At 46.7% G+C, this 21,944-nt stretch overlaps 1 protein-coding gene across 4 annotated transcripts in view; it reads right to left on the minus strand.

Moving 5' to 3' along the window:
• Positions 1–10,282: 10,282 nt before the first annotated feature.
• METTL27 (methyltransferase like 27) overlaps positions 10,283–21,944 on the minus strand; it is a 59,804-nt gene continuing 48,142 nt past the window's right edge. For all 4 annotated transcript variants that reach the window (XM_040338296.1, XM_040338292.1, XM_040338294.1 and 1 more), the window contains 3 exons: positions 20,198–20,333; positions 14,797–14,889; positions 10,283–10,714 (listed from right to left, as the gene is read on the minus strand). In XM_040338296.1, coding sequence (XP_040194230.1) covers positions 10,497–10,714; positions 14,797–14,889; positions 20,198–20,333 — 447 coding nt within the window. In that variant the 3' untranslated portion in view covers positions 10,283–10,496. The remainder of the gene's footprint in view (positions 10,715–14,796; positions 14,890–20,197; positions 20,334–21,944) is intronic.

Here is a 21,944-nt window from a genome sequence, read left to right on the forward strand (position 1 = left end):
ATCTCGCCGGGGAGCCGTGATGTGTGGTCACCCTAAAGGCGGGCACCACCTCAGGAAAAGAACCCCACCGTAATTGCGTCTGCTCAAGAAGTATCCTCCCCCAGCATGCCCCGCGAGGGAAAAACCCTCCTGATTGGCTGCTGGCAAGAGGCACCCTATCCTGAACTCCACTGGCGCCACCTGTCGCTCCGGGGTGGTATGACAGCCCAGCAACAACAGAATGAGCCCACAGCACAGACCAGCTAAAGCAGAGACCCAATTTGAACAAATCATCTGGATGAGAGCTAACTAACTCTCTCATCCCCCTTAAATTTAGAATAGCACCGGTACTTGAAAGTACACAGGCGCTACATACACAAATGCCACAAAGTATCCCACTTACAATTTGCCAAACAGCACAGGGGCAAGCCTCAAACCTTCTGGCACAAAGTCATTTGGAGTGATGAGACCAAAATTGAGCTTTTTGGCCACAACCATAAACACTACATTTGTAGAGGAATCAACAAGGCCTATGATGAAAGGTACAGAGGTGGATCGTTGATATTTTGGGGATGTGTGAGCTACAAAGGCACAGGAAATTTGGTCAAAATTGATGGCAAGATGAATGCAGTTATCAAAAAATACTGGAGGAACATTTGCATTCATGAGCCAGGAAGCTGTGCATGGGACGTACTTGGACATTCCAACATGACAATGATCCAAAACACAAGGGAAATTCGACCTGTCATTGGCTACAGCAGAATAAAGTGAAGGTTCTGGAGTGTCCATCTCAGTCTCCTGACCTCAATATCCTTGAGCCACTCTGGGGAGATCCCAAAACGTGCAGTTCATGCAAGACAGCCCACGAATTTACAGAAACTGGAGGCTTTTTGCCAAGAGGAATGGACAGCTTTACCATGTGAGAAGATAAAGAGCCTCATCCACAAATACCACAAAAGACTTCAAGCTGTCATTGATGTTAAAGGGGGCAATACACGGTATTAAGAACTGGGGTATGTAAACTTTTGATCAGGGTCATTTGGGTAGTTTCTGTTGTGATTATGATTTAAAAAAGAGTAAACACAGTTGATTGATAATAAATGGCTTCAGCCAAACACTAACCATGAGTGAAAGAAAAGTTTTTGTGTTATTCCTATTCTCTGAAAAATGGACAAGAAATCATAAATTCTGCCAGGGTATGTAAACTTATGAGCACAACTATATATATATATATATATATACACACACACACACACACACACACACACACACACAGTGAACACGTGTGAATGAGCCCTTCATTTTTTAAATACATTTTTACATCCCGTTGCACACGCCTAAAGGTTCAAGATGTCTATAGCTCTACCTATGGATAGTTAGGAAGCAGAAAGAAAAAAGAAAGGTCTTTATGTAGAGCAGGAACCATGCTACCTTCAATAGGGCAGCAATTCTAATGGTTATTAAAAAAAAAACACAACTTAAAGCGGTTGTAAACCCGCATATACCATTTTTTTTTCTTACACTTGCAAAGCAAAAGCCATAATGAGCTAGTATGCACCGCATACTAGCTCATTATGAAATACTTACCTCGGAACGAGGAGAAGAGAACTTACCTGGTCCACGCGGAGCGAGATGTCATCTTGACTCTGCGTGTCTTCCGGGTATCGCCGCTCCAGCACTGTGATTGGCTGGAGCGGCAATGACGTCACTCCCGCGCATGCGCGCGGGAGATTTCATTCCCTTCAGCCGAGGATCCCCCCTGCGCATGCGCCGCTGCAATCAGCCGTGCATTGCGAGGGGAATATCTCCTAAACCGTACAGGTTTAGGAGATATTATTTATACCTACAGGTAAGCCTTATTATAGGCTTACCTGTAGGTAAAAGTCAAAAATAAGGGTTTACAACCACTTTAAGCTACTTATAGCTTAAATCCTAACTCTAACAAAAAAATGTTTTTTTGCACTTCCCTCCCTCTGTCCGTTTTGGAGCTGGGCTTTAACAGGACCTTTCTTTCATGACTATTGTAGTCTGATATTGCAACCCTGTTATTTACCTTCCCCCCTTTTCACCCCAACCCCCCTTTTCCCTTCTCTTGACCCTCTTACCCAGTAATGACACTGACACAGTAAAATTGGAGTAAATTGGCCACAACAGCCATTTTTATTTTGTAACCAAATTAAATTATATTTTTAACCAAACGTGAAATAGGAATTTCCAACAATTCCAACTTTATTATTAACGACTATTTTATCAAAACTCTTTTATTATTTACACCAGTCCCAATTGGTCTTTGACGGTAAACCCCAGTTAACCTTTTCCTTCACCACCACCACTGCGTTCCATTACCATAACCGGCCTCCAGCCGACCCAGCTCTGAGACACCCCTTTAACCTGCAGTGTACCATCACCGTATTACAGCGGACACCATTCCACTGTAATAACCCCGTAAGGGGGGAGCCATCCCACCGATGAGCCCCCCACCATTTCCATTCCATCCGTTAACTGCCACCATCAAAGACCAAGGACACCGCCAATGCTGTTGCGACGATCCTGCCTTTATCCTGAAAGAAAAGAAAACAAACGCACAACACCAACACACACCACAAAAACACAGGGAGGGTGGGTGGGAAAAACTGTCCTCTTTGTCTGCTTCCTTCCCGGGGCTGTGCACGTGGGCCGCCCCCGCCCCCCTTATATACCACTCCTCCCCCTTCTTCCAATTGGTCCCCAGCCTCCTTCCTTGCTACCACCTCCTTCCTTAACCCCTTGGTTGCCTGCATCCACCACCAGTCATGCCCGGCCCTGCATTATATTTCTTTTTGTGTTTGTCATTCCGGGCCTCACTTGACTATTGTAGTCTGATATTGCAACCCTGTTATTTACCTTCCCCCCTTTTCACCCCAACCCCCCTTTTCCCTTCTCTTGACCCTCTTACCCAGTAATGACACTGACACAGTAAAATTGGAGTAAATTGGCCACAACAGCCATTTTTATTTTGTAACCAAATTAAATTATATTTTTAACCAAACGTGAAATAGGAATTTCCAACAATTCCAACTTTATTATTAACGACTATTTTATCAAAACTCTTTTATTATTTACACCAGTCCCAATTGGTCTTTGACGGTAAACCCCAGTTAACCTTTTCCTTCACCACCACCACTGCGTTCCATTACCATAACCGGCCTCCAGCCGACCCAGCTCTGAGACACCCCTTTAACCTGCAGTGTACCATCACCGTATTACAGCGGACACCATTCCACTGTAATAACCCCGTAAGGGGGGAGCCATCCCACCGATGAGCCCCCCACCATTTCCATTCCATCCGTTAACTGCCACCATCAAAGACCAAGGACACCGCCACAGCCCGAAAGGGAAACTCCCCTTTTCCTTACGGGCCCCTCCACACCCGCAGGGCCCTCTGAATTCCCTCCTGCACTCCCAGGACCCACAAGTCCGTACCCACGTCGGTTAGGTGGACACCATCCCTGAGCAGGTACAGCCCCAAATTAAGCTCCAATTCTCTGTGTCTCACCACTAACCCCCCATGTTTGGCCACAAACCGCCCTAGCACCTTATTTACCTTTATTCTCCCTTTGTTGACCCGGTCCACTGACCTTGCCATACGCCAGGTAGTTCGCGCGACAATGTCAGACCATACTATCAGCATTCTCGGGAAAGATGCCCGCAACGTCAAGACGTCCGCCTTGACTGCCGTCATCAAGTCCCCTATCGGCCGGATCCCCAAGTCGTTTCCCCCGACGTGCAACAGTAGCACATCGGGAGGTCGGTCGAGCCGAGCATAGCGCTGCACTTCAGACAGCACCCTGCTCCAACCCATCCCGGGGATCCCCAACCACCTGACCGTTGCCTCCCGCCTGGAAATCCCCAACTGCCTACCTTCTGGCCTAGCATCTGCTCTCCTGGCCCCCCTACAAACATATGAATGCCCCATTATCCACACGAGGCCTGGCTTTCCTCCACCTGTAAAACAAAATAAACAATGATCATCCACACCCTAAACATATTGCAATAAACCGGTCCTTTTTTCTTGATCCCACACCTCTCACAAATCCAACGCCAAGTGTGGGCGCACGTAAGAGCGAAATCTCCTAGATTCCCATCTCCCGATTCGTTTTACTGCTGTCTCATCCAACCCGCACCGGGCCGCCTCGGTCGCCGCCCCAATGCGGAAGGAGTGCGAGGCAAACAGCCGCTCGTCCAAACCCGCCTTTTTCAAACATTTTCTAAACAGGGCCGTAAATTGAAACCGTGAAACAAAAGACCCGTCCCCATGCATCAAAAATGGGCCCCCCAACTTGGGGCGTACCTTAAAAAATTCCCTTACCACCCCTACCGGACAAGCCTCTGAACCCGGCAGCGAATACAAAGATACGTCCACCCCTTTTCCCCCTTGATCCGTTTTTGAGCGCTTAAGGCGAAAAACCACTTTGCCCTCTGCTAAATGAACGTCGTTGACCAATAAACCCCCGGGAACCCGCCTGGAGGGACTTACTAGCTCCCCCACCCGAAACGCACCGAAAAACGCGACCGAAAACCCCGCCCGAAACAACCGTATTTCATATGCGGACGAACAAACCTCCCCCAATACCCCAAAAATTCTGCGTAGTACGGAAAATGTCACCGGCCTCCGCGCATCACTGCTCTGACGTCCCTTCTTGTATCCCTTTACCGCTTGCCTTACCCAAAACGACTTCGTAAAATCCTCCCTCCCCTCCAGTTTAAACAAAAAGGCCAGGGCCGCCAGCTTCTTTTCCAACGCAGAGACTGACCCCACCTTTTCCATGTGTCTAGACACAAAATACACCACTAACCAGCCCATCTCCATGTCTGCCCGCTCCACCTCCGCCAACCGCTTAAAACCAGCCCATTCCGCCCATACCTTAGCATATGCAGTCCACGTCGGCCCACTCACCGACCTCCTGAGCCAGTCTGCTGCGGCTCCAAAGCAAGTCCCCACATCCACCCTGGGCAAGGAACCCCTTCTGCGTCGGCCCCTGGAGCCAGCTCCCTGAACCTGTCCCACTGGAATCGAGACAGGGCGTCAGCAAGCCTATTATCCACCCCCGGAATATGCACTGCATACAGGAAAATATTCCACTGAAGACAACGTAACACCAGGTGCCGCAGCAACCGCACCACCGGAACCGATGAACCGGAGATACGATTGATGACTTGCACCACCCCCATGTTGTCGCAGTTCAACCTGATCTTCAGATCCCTGCATTCTGCCCCCCATAGCTCAATCGCCACCACCACTGGGAATAGCTCCAGTAGCACCAGGTTCTTTTCAAAACCCGCCGTTACCCAGGACTCCGGCCATGCCTCCGCGCTCCACCTTCCCTTAAAGAAGGCCCCGTAACCTGTGGATCCAGCCGCGTCCGTGACCAGATCCAAATCAAAATTGCTGAAGGGGCCGGACATCCAAATGGCCCTCCCGTTGTATGTCTCTAGAAATGTGTCCCACACCTGTAAATCAGCTTTTAGATCCCTTGTCAACCTAATGTAGTGCTTCGGTGCCCGAACACCCGCGGTTGCTGCCGACAGCCGTCGGCAAAAGACCCTGCCCATAGGGATGATGCGGCAGGCGAAGTTCAATTTTCCCAATAACGACTGCAACGTCCGCAACTGAACTTTGTCCTGCCCCACCATCCCCCGAAACTCCATCCGGAGATTCTCAACCTTGTCCCTCGGAAGCCTACACTCCATTTTTTCTGAATCAATCATGATACCTAGAAACATCAATTCCGTGCGCGGGCCCTCCGTCTTGTCGGCCGCCAGCGGCACTCCGAACTTCTCCGCAATGTGCTGCAATGTTGCCAGCAAGACTGCGCACACTTTGGATGACGGGGGTCCCACGCACAGGTAGTCATCAAGATAGTGGATAACTGAATCCACCCCTGCCACGTCCCTGACCACCCACTCCAAGAAGGAACTAAATGTCTCAAACAGTGCGCAGGAAATCGAGCATCCCATAGGCAAACACTGATCCACGTAAAACTCCTCTTGCCACCGGCAACCCAACAGCCTAAAACTGTCCGGGTGAACCGGCAGCAAGCGGAACGCAGCCTCAATGTCCGACTTCGCCATCAGGGCGCCCCTCCCGTAACGCCGCACCCACCGCACTGCCGCGTCAAACGACGCGTACGACACGGAGCATGCTTCTGGATCTATTGCGTCATTCACCGACCCCCCCTTTGGAAAAGACAAGTGGTGAATGAGGCGATACTTGTTTGGTTCCTTCTTGGGCACCACCCCCAGAGGTGACACTACCAAATCCGGCAGTGGCATCTCCGTGAACGGCCCAGCCATCCTGCCCAGTTCCACTTCTTTTGCTAGTTTTTTCGATACCACTGAAGGATTCTCCAAGGCAGACCGCAGATTCTTCGCCAAGGGTGGCACCTTCGACAAAGAACTGGGAATGACAAATCCCTCGGAGAACCCCGACGCGAGCAGCCGAGCTGCCGCCCTATCCGGGTACCTATCTAGAAAAGGTCCCATCTTTTCCACCCTCACTGGCGTTACCCCCTTTGCTAGCAGCGTCCCCCCCCCCGCTTGCCCTTCTTAAAACACCGTGACAGGGGGTGAGCACCCCCGCATCCGGAGCACTCGTGCTTAAAACGACAGGTTCCCCCAAACTTGCAGGAACCTTCGTTGAACTGCCAGCACACCCCCCATTTTTTCCCGGCCGGCGATCCAGAGGTGGGTGTACCCCCGGCCCCCCCCTGAAAAAACGGTGTATTAGACCTGGGAGCGGAAATCATCCTCATCCACAAGCTAATATCCTTATGGTCCCAACGCAGATACGGGCGAACCGCCCGCCGCTGCCGAAACTGCTCGTCGTACCGCAGCCATCCCGTTCCCCCATAAACCCGCTGTGCTTCCCCTATGGCGTCCATGTAGCAGAAAAGCGCCGAACAATGCTCCGGGCTTTTCTCTCCAATGACGCTGGCCATGATTGCAAACGCTTGCAACCAGTTGCTAAACGTACGGGGAATCAATCCATACCTCCTCTTTTCCTCATCATCCTTTTTTATCCCATCCGTTTTAACCCTGTCAAGATTGAATTTTTCTAAAGGCAACAGGGAAAAAATTTCAACATACTCGCCCTTTTCTATCTTATCCTTGACCTCCTGTTTCAAATGGGACCCCAGTGGACCCTCAAAGCATACATACATTTCCCCTCTCGCCGCATCTTCCAGCCTGACCTCATCCCCCTTTCCCCCCCCCCCCGGGCTTCCCACCCCCTGCGGCGTCTCCTGACCCACCCTCGGGTGTCGCCCCCTTTTCCCCACCAACCAGGGCTGGTGCCCCAACCAATACGGGGGGCACAGCATTAGCCCCCAACCAGGGCGCAGCCTGCGGCGGCGTCACCACCCCGCCCCCCCCGGCAAACCGTTGCATTAGCTCCCCCATACCCCTCAATAACTCTTGCAGCCCACCAGGAGAACCCTGGGCGGCAGGCATTACCCCCGCCACCCCGGGGCCCCCGGAAGGCGGCAGGACATTACTCCCCACATTGCCCCCTGTTACCTGAGGCCCGCCCCCCCCAACCCCCAACAATGAGCATAACAAAGCAGCAACATCCCCAGAAGTAAAATTAGTTAACTTACCAGGCTGACCAGGAGCATCCCTCACAGCCGACATCGGAAGCTCCACCGCTGGCGAATCCTCCACCCGATCTTCCTCATCCGATCCCGATGACTCCACCTCAGAACGACCTTCCAAGACCGGCGTTGCCGACGACGTCAGCCCCCCAGGCCCGGTAAGCCTGGAGGCCGAAGACCCCAGCCTCTCGGCGGGTCGTCCTCTCCCCCTCAACCCGGTCGTGGACGCATCAAAATGTCCGCTCTGTCCCTGGGATCTACCGGACACCTCCCTCCGCCTTTCAAGTGAATCCGGCCTCCCCGCTGACCTGGAGCCGGTGGTCCCGATCCGTGAGGACCCCCCGGCCGTTCCATTGCTTGTCTCTGGTTGGGGCCCCCCCCTTTTGTTCCTGTCTGCTCCTGAGGGACCCGCTCCTGCTGCTGTCTTCTTTTTGGGCAAGACACGGGCGCCATTACGGCCCGATGCCCCGCCCGCAGGGCCCAAATTGATTGGCGTATTGCGTCTACCTGCACCCCCGGCCGAAGCATGAGAGCGCTTGGCCGGCGGGGGTGACGGATCCTCCCTAGGGCTCCTATTATGGCGCTGGGTCCTGCCAGTTGGTGCGGGGGAATAACGATCCGGCGCTCGCGACCGCCGAGCACGTGGTGTAGCTACCTCTGCGGCCTGCGACCCCCCCCCTTCATCTGGAATAAGGGCCCCCATCTGCTCCTCAAGCCATCCTGGTTCTCTATTCGCCGCTGCCGCGCGCAGTTTTGCCAAAAATAAGTCAATTTTCTGCATTTTCTTTTTTGAGTAAAAACGCTGCTGTGCAGATGGGAGAAAAAACTGTCCTCTTTGTCTGCTTCCTTCCCGGGGCTGTGCACGTGGGCCGCCCCCGCCCCCCTTATATACCACTCCTCCCCCTTCTTCCAATTGGTCCCCAGCCTCCTTCCTTGCTACCACCTCCTTCCTTAACCCCTTGGTTGCCTGCATCCACCACCAGTCATGCCCGGCCCTGCATTATATTTCTTTTTGTGTTTGTCATTCCGGGCCTCACTCTCCTGTCTATACAAACAAAAAACACAGGGTGAAGAGCTAGTGTTGACGCATTTCACGCCAATGGATGCTTAATCATAGTAATTCAGCGAACATTGGTGTGAAGTGCATCAACACTAGCTCTTTAACTTGTATTTTGTATGCATGGACATTTTTTCTACTTTGAATCTTATGAATGTCAGTGTACGGTCATCCAGTCTTCATGTCTGACACTTAAACATTATGACTAAATGCGACACTATAATATCCAGATTGGACAAACATTATAAATACAGGTACACTTTCAGTGCCTCTAAAAAAAGCGTTTAAACTTTATAGCATTCCTTTATCAATGATCAAACATTCCCCTACAGTATTTGCTTTCACAAAACGGAATATAGTCCAACATCACACTTTCATCAAGTATGGGGGGGGGGGGGGGGGAGTTGCAATTGTAGCATCAATGCAGAATATTGTAAAGTGGAAGGGAAAGTTTTTTTTTATATGCCCTTGCATTGAACTTGCATTGATCAATACAGATCAATGCAGCTCAATGTACATGGTGTGAAGGAGCCCTTATATAACTATCCACAACTTCTGTTGAATCATTTATCATTTGAAAAACGTCAATACCCTATGCTCTGTTCTACAGCGGCTTTGCACGTCTCTTTCTCTTGTTGGTGTCACACTATATTAAAAAGAGAATCTACAAAAAAAGAAACAAATTGTGTACGCAAAAAAGGGTTGTCAATACAAATACATTGAAAATTGATATTAAACACTACAAACCAAAAAATATATTTTTTTGTGCTGTAAAGACATAAGCAAGAAAAAAAGTGCACCAATTTTTAAACACCTTAAAAAAAGAGAATATTATACTCATATAGATAAAAGTATGCAGAGCATATTTGGTGTAAGTATACCGACTAAAATTCCTCTATACACTTCAGTTGTCAGCGAAAAACAACAGCACCTGGAGATGGAAATGTTCAGGTTTAGCAGTCAAGAGTAGACTGCAGTGCATGTCGAGCGTCAGATGGTACTTCCCATTCCTATAGTATTTCCTAGGGCCATGATGTGTTCTGGGTACTACTACCTTCATCAGTCTCCAGTCTGAAGATTGGCGTTCTACAGAAACATGGATCCTGAGCAGGGCCATACTGCCCATTAGGGCAATTGAGTCAACCGCCTCAGGCATCACTCAGGCCTCATACACACGACCGAGTTTCTCGGCAAAAACCAGCAAGAAACTTGCTGGGAGATATTTTTTGGAGAGGAAACCGGTCGTGTGTACATTTTCGTTGAGGAAACTGTCGAGAAACTCGACGAGCCAAAAAGAGATCAAGTTCTCTATTTCCTCGACGGGAATGGAGAAACTTGCCTTGTCGAGTTCCTCAACAGCCTAACAAGGAACTCGACGAGGAAAAGTTTCGCCCGTCCAGTTCCTCGGTCGTGTGTACGAGGCTTCAGGGTGGAGCGATGGGGGCATGTCCATACCAATGCATGTTCATCCCTGCCTCCAAACCACACAGTGTCATCAATTGTTATGGTGCTTGCATCTGCCCCTGGCACAGCCCTGATCCTGAGGTTGATGTAGCTGCAGCAGGCGTACTTTCATTTTATTAAAATGACAGAAAGACACAACAAAAAAAGCACAGCCTTTAGACAGAACTTACAATTTATTTTCAAAATCTCTATAATTCCAATCCACAGTAAAACCTTAAAATTAAATCATTCCTCCAAATCTCTCTAGATGTTGAATGTTCAAAATCTGTTGACTGTCCAAATATATTTATATTTATCAAATAATGATATTACAAAAATATACATTATTGTTTACATTATGCTATTTAAAATCAATGTCATATCAAAGGTCAATTTTTTTTTCTGTAAATATATATGACACCAGGTATGTAATCAGATTTCGAGGAGACTTCCTTTTCTGATATAGCCTTTTCCCACTGCTCCACTTCCTGTACAGATATCTGTTCCCAGTGTCCTTTGCTTTCCATATCAGACATGACTTCCTCTAGGTTAGCTTTGTACATCAGGTTGGAGACGTTACTGCGAGTTGTGAGGCATACCAAACCACCTAGTTATGACAGGGAAAACATGATAATCAAAAAACAAAATATTTTTAATGAGTGCAGGCAGTAAGATGCAAAGTATGATAATGTACACCAGGAAAGCAGTACTTATATTTAATTAGTATTTCCACAATGAAGTACAGTAGTAAAGATGATATTCTAAGTGACTGTTGTAAGTTCCAAAACCACTATTTCAGTTATTAGTTTAAAGTGGGGGTTCACCCGAAAAAAAATTTTTAACATTAGATTGAGGCTTGATTGTGGGAAGCACAATCGGGTGTTTTTTTTAAAAATCAATGCAGTACATACTATTTTAGAGATAGATGTTCTCCGCGGCTTCCGGGTATGGTCTGCGGGACTGGGCGTTCCTATTTGATTGACAGCCTTCCGACCGTCGCATACAGCGTGTCACGAGTTGCCGAAAGAAGCCGGACGTCGGTGCGGCTCTATACGGCGCCTGCGCACCGACGTTCGGCTACTTTCGGAAACTCGTGACGCGCTGTATGCAACGGTTGGAAGGCTGTCAATCAAATAGGAACGCCCAGTCCCGCAGACCATACCCGGAAGCCGCGGAGAACATCTATCTCTAAAACGGTATGTACTGCATTGATTTAAAAAAAAAAACACCCGATTGTGCTTCCCACAATTAGCCTCAATCTAATGTTAAAAATTTGTTTTTCGGGTGAACCCCCGCTTTAAGCTGTAGAGTTAAAACAACCAACATTAGATATCTCATGGTGGTGAGATATCTGTACCTGGATTTCTGGCCTGCTGTGCTCATTATGAGGGGTTCCCACTCTCCTTTTGGATTTTTTCAATTATTTTATGTTATGGAGAATGGAACAGGAGTTGGGACAGGCAAAAGTAGTAATTATAGCAAGGAGACCTCACTGCTAAGAAGTCAGGAGCTGACTTACTCAACATGTCCTACCTATAACATTTTTGGATTGAATGGCAAGTACCATAGGCATTACTAGCTATACCCAGCTAGTAATTCAAACCTAGGGTTCGTTTTTTACCTGACAGTGTTGCATAACTGCAGAGATAGCAGAAAGGCAATATACAGTATGCAGTACTAATACTAATAAAAGGTTTGCTGTGATGTGTAAAAAACGAATAGGACCAGAACAAGTAGGATTCATGCCAGGTAAGGAAGCTCGAGATAATATTACTAAAGCACTAAACCTAATTAACTTTACCCGAAATTCTAAGACAAAGGGTCTTCTGCTTTCTACTGATGCCGAGAAGGCTTTTGATAGAGTCTCCTGGGATTACACGATGACCACGTGCTCCCATATTGGATTAAATGAGAATATGTTGTCATGGATTTCAGCTCTCTATCGAAACCCCCAGGCCAAAATTAAAGTCAACAACATTTTTTCTGATCCTATTAAAATCCAGAATGGTACACGCCAGGGATGCCCCCTCTCCCCTCTCCTCTTCATTATCTCTTTGGGACCCCTAATAAGGAAAATAAATCTAACTGAGAACATACAGGGACTCAAGGTGGGGAAGAGAGAATATAAAATAGCCGCTTACGCAGATGATCTCTTATTTTTCTTAACACAACTTCATATCTCTATCCCTAACCTTAAAAAGATCTTTGAAACCTTTGGGTTTATCTCCAACTTCAAAATTAACCAATCTAATGCCCCGTACACACCATCACTTTATGTGATGAAAAAAAATGACGTTTTTAAAAACGTCACTTTAATTGACCGTGTGTGGGGGAAAACGTCGTTTTATGTCTTCTAAAAAACGACCAAAAAAAATTGAAGCATGCTTCAATTTTATGTGTCGTTTTTCAAAACGTCAACTTTTACTTCACAGAAATTGACCGTGTGTAGCAAAAAACGTTGTTTAAAACAACGTTTTTTCACCCGCGCATGCCCAGAAGCTACTTATGAAGCAAGCTTCAATGGAAAAAGTGGTGAGAACGTAACCTCGCTTTGCTAGAACATTGTGAGAAAAACGATGGTGTGTAGGCAACTTCGTCTTTGAAAATTGAAGTTTCAAAAACGTCATTTTTTACTTCACAGAAAATGTCGTTTTTTTTCATCACATAAAGTGATGGTGTGTACGGGGCATCAGTCTTGGGCCTCGTACACACGACCGAGAAACTCGTTGTAAAAGAAACATCGTTTTCCTCGACGAGTTCCTTGGCAGGCTTGTCGAGAATCTTGTCAAGCTTTCTTTGCGTACACACTGTCAAGACAAAATCTTGTTGTTCTGAAATGCGGTGACGTACTACACGTACGATGGCACTATAAAGGGGAAGTTTGATTCCACTGGCGCCACCCTTGGGGCTGCTTTTGCTAATCTCATGTTACTGCGTGTTAAATAAAAGTTTGGTGAGAGACGATTCACGCTTTTCAGTCTGTTACAGCGTGATGAATGTGCTATCTCCATTACGAATGCTACTTTTACCGAAGGTGCGCTCCCGTCTCATACTTTATTCTGAGCATGCACAGGCATGCACAGGTTTCTAAGCATACACACAAACGTGTTTCTCATCGTAAACCAGCCCGACGAGAAACACGATGAGGAAATTGAGACTCCCGACGGGGAGAGGCGGGAAGAGAACCAAGGCTTTGGGTGGTCGCATCGATGGATCGCCGGGCCTTATTATAGACTTACCTGTATGTAAAAGTGGAAAAAATTACTATACAACCACTTTAACTGTGTAGCGCTACCCCCGAAGGAGCTGCTGGTTGATTTGGGGATCGGCCTACTAAGTTACCCTGGCAGTGTCTAGGGGTGTAACCGTGAGAATAGCAACAGTGAGTGAAGGTCCAGACGTTCAATAGAGAGTTTCAATGCTTTATTGCCCAGGCCAAACACGGCCAACATCAACACAATTTGGGGAGATCAAAGTTGATGAAGGAAGAAAAGAGAACCATGTGGTATCAGGCCTGGATATAGAACTGAGCAATACACTGCTCTGCATTGAACCAATTTGGTTACACGTCGCCACTCTACTCGGAGTGGGTGAAATGCCCCCTGACAGACCCCTATGATAGGCCTGGCAGCCGGAGCGTCACTTAGGATAATACTGGGAGGAAGGGGTCTCTCCCACAGACCTGTCTCTAGGGCCCCTGCCACGGGCCAATTTCAATAGAGGACTTTGGTGAATAAGGAAAGAGAATCCTCCCAGTAGACTTTTCTATGGATGGTCCCCGGATGACAGCAAGCATACCTGTCAGTGGTCCGGACACCCAATCCCAGGCTGGGATTCTGTCAATAGGCCTTGGAACGCTGAGGTCCCTTCTCTCATCAGGATGAGGTTCGCTGCAGAGTTCAGCTCTGGCCAGGTGGGCCGCGCCGGCGGGGTCCATGGATGCGCGTACCCTGAAGGTGGGTACCGCACCTGGAACGGGAACCCCGCGAAAAAGGATCCTCAACACATGACCTCTGTGCCAGATATACCCTCCCCCAGCATGCCCTGCGAGGGAAAACATCCTCTAATTGGCTGCTACGAGAAGATCTGCTCTGCTAGAACCCCTCTGGCGTCAGCTGCCGGCCAGGGGTGGCATTGCACTCCCTGACCGCAGACTGACCCAGTGGACATTTCCAGAATGACAGAGGTCCCAAATTTAAACAAACACTGGAAGGGAGCAAAGTAACTCTCCCTTCCCACTAAATTTAGGCGTAGTGCCCATGCTGAAAGCAAAGGGGCGCTACAACTGAAAAAGCTGAAGATAAACTGATTGGTTGCCATGCAGAGCTGCTCCAGATTCTGGCTGCTCCAGTTTTGATAAGTTCCCCCTAATGTGTTAATTATACTTACCTTCACCCCCTTAAACTAATGGGGAATGGTAGGAATCTCTGTGTTTTTTTTTTTTTTTTTTTACTGGGGCTCTATTAGCAAGTTTTACCCTCACTGGTCTGTGAGGAAAACTCCAACAGCAACATAGACAGATAAAATAAATTATAAAAAAAAGGGTAAAACTAAAACCTTTTTTAATCACAGTACCGTACTTCTGTGCCCCATTGCAGATTTTACCAACTTTCATTTGTACAAGATCGGTCTGGTTGGCATTTGTCCTTGCCAGCCTTTTTATGGTTAGAATAATTCATTCGTTCTTACCAGGTTTAGTGACACGAAGCAGTTCCAAGACCACGGTCACGGGGACCTGTCCATCACTCAGAGCTCCTACTATAATAACAGCATCATATTTATCTGGTAGAAAAGAGAAGGATTTGTAACATAGATCACTGAACTAACCTTATCATCATAATAATGTGCAAAATGTTATAAAGGGCAGTGCCAACTGCAAAAATCTGTCACATATGGCTCCGAATAAAATGAAATGCAAGGGTATTTTTTTTTTTTAACATACTTCGACATTCTGGCTTGGAAAATGATTTAGGATCAGCTAGCTATAACCTAGAAGAGACAGATGAAAAAAACAAAAGTTATGTTTCGGGGAATGTCTCTTTAGTGTTCCGTAATGGGGATTTCAAGAATAGGTACAAGGGTGGACATAAGGGAGAGCGTTGTAGAAGAAACAAACAGGTTCCCACACATAAAAGTGGGGGCACACCATCATCACGCAGAAGGTTTATCAGATATAACTGTACTTTTTGCTTAAAGAAGTGGCTTTTGGATTTGAGATTGGTGGCTTGAGTAAGAGGGAGACTTTGGTCAGCTATGAGGTACTACTGTATTAGTAGATGAAGGTTGGGAATCCCCCACCCCATCCACAGATCTGCGTTAAGGCAGGTGTACAGTCTGACCACCCATAGAATTGTGAATGACTGTCAGGCCTCGTACACACGACCGAGTTTCTTGGCAAAAACCAGCATGAAACTTTTTTTTTTTGCCGAGGAAACCGGTCGTGTGTACATTTTTCGATGAGGAAACTGTCGAGGAACTCGAGGAGCCAAAAAGAGAGCATGTTCTCTTTTTCCTCGACGGGAATGGAGAAAATTGTCTTGTCGAGTTCCTCGACAGCCTAACAAGGATCTCGACGAGCAAAACGATGTGTTTCGCCCGTCGAGATCCTCGGTCGTGTGTACGAGGCCTCAAGTGCAATTTCAAACAGATTCCTTCCCTTAAAGGGCAAGTACGGTAAATCAGATGTTTTTTGCGTGAATCCTCGAAGTGTCCCAGGCTTGTAGCCAAAGTTCCCTATGCATATGAACAGACAGTTGCATACAACAAACAAGTTTAAATGTTTGGACATCCAAACACATGTCTCCCAAGATTTGTTCAAAAATCTCCAAAGCATGAGGGTTTGTCCTTGTGATAGAGGGCTCCACAATAAAGGGTTTGGATCCACTGTAACATGGTTTCACAAAAGTCAAGGCCAACAGAGTACAGTGCAAGACACAGTCTCTTCAATCATTAAGTTTTATTCAGTTATCTTCTGGTGATTGGACACTTGACAAAGAAGGCTGAAGAGAATTCCCCCTTAAAGCCCATCCCACTCCCAGCTAGCCTTTGTTTTACAGCTAGCAATAGGGGCAGAATAAAACTAGAGGAGTCTTTTCTTTAGCCATACATGCAGAGAATCCTGCGTACGTTGATAGAGAGGAGACTTATCTTATACATTTGTCAAAGTATATCTGCCAAGCCATTCAAGCAATAGAAGAAGGCTGTAGGGTAATAATCCAAGTAACTGCGGATAGAGGTGTCCAAAAAGATGGAATCAGGGTTCCAGGTCATATGCTTAGTCTAGACTGCAATAGTCTATAGCAGGGATTCTCAAACTACGACCCTCCAGCTGTTGCAGATCTACACATCCCAATTAGGCATTGCAAAACTCTGACATTCACAGACATGACGAGGCATGATGGGAATTGTAGTTCCTGAACAACTGGAGGGCCATAGTTTGAAGACCCATGGTCTATAGCAGTGGTCTCAAAGTACCAGCCCGCGGGCCATTTGCGGCCCGCGGACCAGTTATAAATGGCCCGCAGGTAGGGTGGAAGTGGGGGGAGCAAAAAAAAAAATTTTTTTTTTTGTGAGCTGGCGCCATCTGGTGGTGAGCCGTTGGTATTACAAGTTATTACCACCAGATGTGAGCTGGCACCATCTGGTGGTGGCCGTTGGTATTACAAGTTAAGCATTACAAGTTAAACAGCAATTCTAATGTCATTTTACACTATTTTCACTGCCATATTCTTCCCTCTAATTAGAACCCCCAAACATTATATATATTTTTTATCCTAACACCCTAGAGAATAAAATAGCGATCGTTGCAATACTTTCTGTCACGCCGTATTTGCGCAGCGGTCTTACTAGCGCACTTTTTTGGGAAAAAATTACACTTTTTTAAATTAAAAAATAAGACAATAGTAAAGTTATCCCCATTTTTTTTAATATTATGAAAGATAATGTTACGCCGAGTAAATTCATACCCAACATGTCACGCTTCAAAATTGTGTCCGCTTGTGGAATGCCGACAAACTTTTTTACCCTTTAAAATCTTCATAGGCGACGTTTAAAAAAATCTACAGGTTGCATGTTTTAAGTTACAGAGGAGCTAGAATTATTGCTCTCACTCTACCAATCGCGGCGATACCTCACATGTGTGGTTTGAACACCGTTTACATATGCGGGCGCTGCTCACGTATGTGTTCGCTTCTGCGCGCAAGCTCGTCGGGACGGGGTGCGTTTTCTGGCTCCTAACTTTTTTAGCTGGCTCCTAGATTTGAAGCAAATTTGTCAAACCCTGACTTACACCAGTGCTGGTGGTAATAATGCGCTCGCTGACACCAGTGCTGGGGGTTAATAATGTGTTCGCTGACACCAGTACTGTTGTTTTTGAAGTTTGAAAGTTTGCATGCGGCCCCCCATGGCATATGAAAACTTGTCTTGTGGCCCTCAGGTAATTTGAGTTTGAGACCACTGGTCTATAGCAATAGACTAAACCGTAAGTTGCTTGACAGTGCTTTCCAACAAAAAGATAGCCCTAAGGAGTGTCTGTAAGCTTTTGTCTACTGGGTAAATTAACACAGGTTTTTCCTCCAAGGGGGCTGTAAAGGTCTTGTTAAGGGAAGAAATAGCAGGACCGACCACAGGAAGTGCCCATTTACCAAAGCAATCCTGCTTAGAGAGAAAAAGGGTCCTCCCCATCTGTCACCTCTTTCTCTGGCATTGTGTCTGGATCAAAGACAAAATCAAAGACCAATTCAGGAGGGGAAGTCGAAATGGCATTGCTGTAACCCCTGCTCTCTAGAGCCTCAATACGGACAGAAATTTTGCCCATGAATTCTGACATTGTGGCTGAAAATTCTTCTGTAGAAGGAAAAGAGGAAGCTGGTGTGGTTGATGGGCCAGCCGAATTTCCAGTAGAAGGCAGGGAGTCAGAATGGGGGAAACCATTACAGGAAAGGGTACCAGGGGCTTGAAAAGATGTTCTACCCCCCCCCCAAGGAATCTAGAAGCTGAACCTGAACTAGCAAGTCCATTCCAACCCCCTTTGCTTGTGATTTGCCATGCCTGTGTACTCACAACCTGATTAGAAATTTAGCAGGAGGGGTGATTCCTCAGTGCCAAGCACTTAGAGGCTGCAGTAACACAGGTGTTGTGAAAATAATCACTAGTAATGTGCCCTCTGAGAAAGAAAAAGGAGATGTTACCAATCAGGAGTCTGGTCTGCAAAGTGGAGGTTATAGGGTAGGGTGTAGCAGTAAATTTGTTAAGAATGAGGAGGCATAGAAGGTTCTTGGGCCATATAGGCCCAGCAGTGTCCATTTGGGCAGGTGCACTTGGTGCCCCTTGGGAGATGCACACAAACATCCTGGTTCATGTTACGACCACTGGAAGAGTGGACAGCGGTTACAATGTATCAAAAAAAGAAATATTGGAAAAAGGAACCTGACACTAACAAAAAACTGAGGCTAGCTGGGAGTGTATGTCCACCCAAACCCTTGTTTTAGTAGAGTAGGGCTAGAACCCCTGTTAATTCTCTCCACTCTATCCAAAAACAAAAAGGTTTTGCTAGACATGCACTTTGAACTAGACCTGCCAAGAATATGAGAGTTCTACTCTATTGAAGCCCCCAAACCCAAACACAAATCCCCTGCAAAGGGGAAACAATTTCTGCAAAAAAAAAGTGCACAAGAATGCATCCCAGCCCATTGCAGGAACAATTATGTCTCGTTTCCACTGAGCGGAACGGTTCTTCGGGTCGGTACAGTTTGGAAGGGTTAGAATGGTCCCGCCTATTCAGGTGAGCATTTCCACTGCAAGTCGGACTGTTAGGGGCCATACAGGGTTTAGAAAAAATGCCTAACGTGTCCGCGAATCACTGGAATGTATTGTAGCTCTGTCCCAACCAAACTGTACCATTTTCTATGGCCCCACATCTGAAGCAGGACCCAGAATGGTGCAGTATGGTTCGGTTGTATGGGCCGCTTTCATAATGGAAACACTCAAAATAGCGTACCGTGCCGAACCAACCCGAACCGATCCGCTCAGTGGAAACGAGGCATTACTGTGTTAATGTTATTTACAGACTGTATTATATATGTCATTTTGATTTTACCCAGAAGTTTAAAGATCATGACATACTATGATTTAGAACTGCAAAGAAAAACGTGAGAGACTTAAATTATGCAATAGTGTGGATATAAAGTCAAAACATTCTTACCTTAAGGCTACTTTCACACTGAAGCGCTGGGTGCGCTGGCAATAAAACGCTGCTATTTGTAGCGGCGTTTTACCGTTTGGTTTGCCACGATTTTTAGCCGCTAGCGTTGCAGTTTTAACCCCCACTAGCGTCTGAAAAAGGGTTAAAACTGCCCGCAAAAACGCCTCTTTGCGGCATTTGCGGGCGGGTTTGAGGTGCTACCCCATTGTTTTCAATGGGCAGGGGCGCTATAGGAGCGGTATTTTAAGATGTGGCTGGCAGGACTTTTTTTAGGTTCCCGCCAGCGCAACGCTCCAGTGTGAAAGCCCTGAGGCTGCTCTTTCCTGGGCGCATTGCTATTTTTAGCGCAATAGCGCCTGCAAAGCGCTTCAGTGTGAAAGCAGCCTAATGCATTTTCTGCATTAGGGTAAACAAAAATGTCCCACTACTTTTTCTGCCCCCTGTCCCTAAACACTTACCTGTCTCCTCACACGGCAGCGCTGTCTCTGGATACAGCAATGCTGCTCTCTTTTCTTGGATTTGCATATTACACTAAGAACAACAAGCGCCACAGGCTCCTGCTGCTATCAGCAAAGTCCTGTAAGAAGGAAGCAGGGGGTGTGGCCGAGCTGCACCGCGTGTGTCTTATTTCCACTCAAGTGTCCCCATAGAACGTGGTTTATTATGGGGGTACTCGGAAGAAAGAGTGGACAGCACCAGTGGGGGATCACAAAAGAAGAGGTAAGGGACTCCTCTGTGCAATATCATTGCACAGAGCAAGTAAGTATAACATCTTTTTATTATAGTAAAAAAAAAATGAACTTCACTTGCCAAGGTGCATGACTCTGGATATGTTAAATTTTATAACAGTGTATATAATCATTCCTCATCATACAATAGTCATTTTACCAGAATCAAATGGAAGGGAATCCTGTCCCAGCATACACAGTTTTAATTCTTGATACAGCTGTTTATTCTTGGCAACTTCCAACATTCCTGTACTGCCATCCAAGCCATGAAATAAGGTAAAGCCGAAACGCTGCAGCTGAAAATCATTAAAGCAAAATAAATATATATTTTAGGAGACTGTCATGAGTTAAACACATGCATTATAAAGAGTACAGGGCCTATTCATTTTTCTTTGCCCAAGATTGGCTTATTTCTCAAAGTTGTCCTGTTTGACATTCCAGTGCAAACCAAAAAACAATTGCAGAATTCTCAAAACTGCCCATAACATTAGAAAGCAGTCAGAGGATCAAATTGCTGAACATGGATTTTCGTATCAGTCAAGTGTGAAAATGTATATCATGAGCAGATATCCTTGGTGACTGCCTTATCTAGACAACACAGTAGCAATCATTATAGAAAAACCATTCTAGGTGATTCATTTTTTCCCCATGATTAACTATCTGAACAGGTCATAGACTGCTATTAGATATACCGGTACGTGCATTTTCCATTCTGATTGTAATTGGTTGTATTCGGTAACAATGATATCATGGTTAGGGACAGCCTAAAGAATAACTAATTTTTGTATGTTTTGAATAGAAAAGAAAATACCCAAATAAAAATTTGGCATCATTGATTAAAAGGTAAAGAGCCATACACATCGGCCGAATATTGGGCGGCATGGGCTGATTCAATAGAAACTTTTTGGCCAACTTCTGTCCAAGGGGCATGACCGAAAAAGTTCTGCTGATTGGCACCCAATCAGTGCTTTCAGCCATCGGCTGAGAGTGCTGACCGGTGTGTTCTGTTAGGGAGACTGTCGCTGTCAGAACACAATAGCACAGCAGGGAGGATCGCTGTGCTACCATCGAATTGTTAGTACAGCGGCTCCTCCTGAGCTCATAGGCCCAGATCCATGAATAACTTACGGCGGTGTATCTATTGATACGCCGCGTAAGTTCTACGATGCGCCGGCGTATCTTTGTTTTGTATTCACAAAGATACGCCTGAATGTGGGCTAGATCCGACTGACGTACGTCTTAGTACGCCGTCGGATCTTAGGTGCATATTTACACTGGCTGCTAGGTGGCGCTTCCGTTGATTTCCGCGTAGAGTATGCAAATTAGCTAGATATGCCGATTCTCAGAACGTACATCCGCCCGGCGCATTTTTTTACGTTGTTTAAGGCTTTTTTCGGCGTAACGTTACCCCTGCCTCATGAGGCGTATGCAATGTCGAGTATGGACGTCGGGACAGCGTCAAATTTTCCGTCGTTTACGTAAAACGTTCACGAATAGGGCTTTGCGCAAGTTACGTTCACGTCGTCTCGGCATTGAGCGGGCCTAATTTAATTTGAAAATTCGACTTGATACTGAGCATGCACGTCGGTCGAAAAAAGCGTGATTTACGTGGGGTCATGCTTAGTTTACATAAAACACGCCCCCTGTTCCTCATTTGATTTAGGCGCGCTTACGCCGGCAGATTTACTCTACGCCGCCGTAACTTTAGACGCAAGTGCTTTGTGAATACAGCACTTGCCTCTCAAAGTTGCGGCGGCGTAGCGTAACTACGATACGCTACGCCCGCTTAATTTTACGCCTATCTACGTGGATCTGGCTGGGTTGAATACAAAATAACTGCTATTTGTGTGCCAGACTTAAAGTGGAAGTAAACCCTCCTATCGTTTTGAGCCAAGGAAGCGGCCATC

The sequence above is a fragment of the Rana temporaria genome, chromosome 2, assembly GCF_905171775.1.
Source record: "Rana temporaria chromosome 2, aRanTem1.1, whole genome shotgun sequence".
Taxonomy (NCBI): Eukaryota; Metazoa; Chordata; class Amphibia; order Anura; family Ranidae; genus Rana; species Rana temporaria.